The sequence below is a fragment of the Salvia miltiorrhiza genome, chromosome 1 (assembly GCF_028751815.1).
Source record: "Salvia miltiorrhiza cultivar Shanhuang (shh) chromosome 1, IMPLAD_Smil_shh, whole genome shotgun sequence".
NCBI classification, from domain to species: Eukaryota; Viridiplantae; Streptophyta; class Magnoliopsida; order Lamiales; family Lamiaceae; genus Salvia; species Salvia miltiorrhiza.
Genome location: NC_080387.1, coordinates 29,714,181 through 29,717,254, shown reverse-complemented (window position 1 = coordinate 29,717,254; position 3,074 = coordinate 29,714,181). Strand labels below are relative to the sequence as shown.

General features: G+C 40.2%; 1 protein-coding gene across 1 annotated transcript; it reads left to right on the top strand.

Moving 5' to 3' along the window:
• Nucleotides 1-1,138: 1,138 nt before the first annotated feature.
• On the top strand, nucleotides 1,139-2,248 carry LOC131018926 (probable beta-1,4-xylosyltransferase IRX10). The gene is made up of 2 exons (XM_057947611.1): nucleotides 1,139-1,423; nucleotides 1,493-2,248. The coding sequence occupies exons 1-2, from the start codon at nucleotides 1,154-1,156 to the stop codon at nucleotides 2,246-2,248; spliced, it is 1,026 nt and encodes a 341-aa protein (XP_057803594.1). The 5' UTR covers nucleotides 1,139-1,153.
• The last annotated feature ends 826 nt before the right edge of the window (nucleotides 2,249-3,074 follow it).

Here is a 3,074-nt window from a genome sequence, read left to right as displayed (position 1 = left end):
TTTCAGGTATATCATTTTTCGTCTATTTTTTTTTCTTCAATTCTAATTATATATACTTGTGTTTAGGGCTGTTGATCGGTTCAGGTTCGGTTACCCGTACCCGAAATTGTCATATTTCGTTAACCGTTCCACCAAACTAAAGCTCATTCTTATACTTTAAATATATCATAATTTTATTTTACCTAAGAATCGATTTCTTAAAAAAAAAACCAAATTAATGAATTAATAATTAAAATGTATATAATATATTTATTAAATAATGTTCGGTTATTTCGGTTAACCCGTTTCGGTTATCGGGTTAACCGATACCCAAAATTTTTCTAAAAATGATACCCGAAACCGAACCGATAACCGAAAAATTCGGTTATTGGATACCCAAAACCGAAAATTTCGATTCGGTTAATGGATTATCCAAAACCCGATAACCAATTACACAGCCCTACTTGTGTTTACTTCAATTTTGTCATTCTTAATTATGACTTGATCATTTCGAATTTTCAAGTTAATAGTAATTAATTACTAACTTAAATTTATTATTCCATAATTAGGGAATATTTTTTTAATCTTTAATTTTTTTGTTTAATTAGTTAGAGTTTATTATATTGTAATGTTTTTATTTTAAAAAAAATATTATTAAAATAAGTACTCTAATAATATGACACAACCCACGGATGAGACCGACACATAAAAATATTACCTAGAATAGAGAATGCGAATATGATTACTTCCTTTGTTCCACTTTAGTGACACTCTTTCCTATTTAGTTTGTCTCATTTACAATAATATTTTTTAAAAATAATATGTAGTCTTTATCTATTCTATACACATTAAATAAGTATTCTTATTCTCCGTGCCCATTTATATCGAGTGGGACGAAAGGAGTATTAATCTTTGAACATTTTTATTACGAACCTTTTTCAAGATTGTATTGTCCAAGAATCCTCTTTGTGAATCATTTTTGAAAAATGAAATTGATGATGCAATACCATTGAGTTTGTAATAGTTAAAACAAATGATATTTATGGGTGAGGTAGGAAGTGCTGGAGATGTTCTTGATGACAATCCAGTGGGAAGACTGAAAGTGTTCGTATACAAACTCCCAAACAAATACAACAAGAAGCTTGTGGAGAAAGACCCACGGTGTCTCACACACATGTTCGCCGCTGAGATATTCATGCACCGTTTCCTCCTAAGCAGCCTTGTCCGAACCACCAACCCCGACCAAGCTGATTGGTTCTACACCCCCGTCTACCAAACCTGTGACCTCGCCCCCAACGGCTTGCCCATGACCATAAAGTCGCCCAGAATGATGCGCAGCGCCATCCACTTCATCTCCACCACTTGGCCTTACTGGAATCGAACCCAAGGCGCCGACCACTTCTTCCTCGTGCCCCATGATTTTGGAGCCTGCTTTCATTATCAAGTAGTAATTAATTAATTAATTAAGTACATAGTTATATACGATGAATTTAATAATATGTTGCGTTTGTAGGAAGAGAGAGCTATAGAGAGAGGGATTCTTCCGTTGCTGCAGCGGTCGACGTTGGTCCAGACGTTTGGACAACGGTACCATGTTTGTTTGAACGAAGGTTCGATAACCATACCTCCGTATGCGCCGCCAGAGAGGATCATGTCGCAGCTGATCCCGCCTCACACGCCCAGGTCCATCTTCGTCTACTTCCGAGGTCTCTTTTACGACACGGATAACGACCCCGAAGGCGGTTACTATGCGAGGGGGGCTCGTGCGTCCATCTGGGAGAACTTCAAGAACAACCCACTTTTCGACATCTCGACGGAGCACCCGACCACATACTACCAAGACATGCAGCGCGCCGTTTTCTGTCTCTGCCCTCTGGGATGGGCGCCGTGGAGCCCCCGCCTCGTGGAGGCCGTGGTCTTCGGGTGCATCCCCGTCATCATTGCAGACGACATTGTGCTGCCGTTCGCGGACGCCATTCCGTGGGAGGAGATAGGTGTGTTTGTGGCCGAGAAGGATGTGCCTTACCTGGACACCCTGCTCACATCCATCCCCGTCGACATCATTCTGCGGAAGCAGAGGTTGCTGGCGAATCCCTCCATGAAGCAGGCCATGTTGTTTCCTCAGCCGGCGCAGGCGGGCGACGCATTCCACCAGATCTTGAATGGCTTGGCACGGAAGCTGCCACATCAAAAGGGGGTGTATTTGAAGCATGGTGAGAGGGTTTTGAATTGGACTGCCGGCCTAGCTGCGGACCTCAAGCCTTGGTGATTAACATTATTAATTGGAATCTTCAATTATTATAATAGAGGGCTTCACAACAATGTATAATCAAAAATTTTGTTTACTTGGTGCCCTATAATTTTTCGTGACTCACTTTTATATTTATTATTTTTATAATAATAAAATTTGTTATAATATATATATTATATGAATTATACTTATTTCAATAAATAAAATATAAAAATTTACCTACCATATTTTTTTGATTTATCAACTTTAATAATAATGCCATGGGCGGGTTTTTCCCTTGTAACAATTGAAGAAAAGTAGAGCGTCAGCGATCGCCGGAGACGAAGAAAAATGTGTTCTCGGTGTATTTGTGTTGTCCATGTGTGTACGTGCTTGTGGGTTGTGGTTTTTTCCATCTTGCACCTAGGTACAATGTACCTAGGTGCTCGATGTGCGACACGTGGCGATTCATCCATTTTCATTTTCTTTATGTTTTTCTTCCCTTTTAACTCAACCAAGGTCCAATTTGGGTCCCACTCAATATTCAGATACGTATAATTCAATTTTTATACTGTATTTATCATTTAATTTTTGTTATGTGAGTATTTCTTAATTTTGGGCTGGGCCCCACTATCCTAAAGCTTCCAAGAGAAGCTTGTCTTGACTATTCACTTTCACGCATCAAAAATTTCTCCCAACACAAACCATCGCGCTCTTTCGCCTTCGCTGTGATCCTGTCTGTGCTCTCGCCGTCATTGGAGTTCAAGGTAGCCGGAATTGTTTTCCGGTCCCCGGTGTAAGCTGTGTGTGTGGTCTTTCGCCGTCGCTGTCGCCCAGAGAAAGGTTCGCGCTCTTTCGCCTTCGC

What these genes read in the sequence shown, in the direction of transcription:
- LOC131018926 (XM_057947611.1), top strand. Translation starts at nt 1,154, where the DNA reads ATGTTCGCCGCTGAGATATTCATGCACCGTTTCCTCCTAAGCAGCCTT. An exon ending in GAGCCTGCTTTCATTATCAA is followed by an intron (nt 1,424 to 1,492) that starts GTAGTAATTAAT and finishes TTGCGTTTGTAG; the next exon opens with GAAGAGAGAGCTATAGAGAG.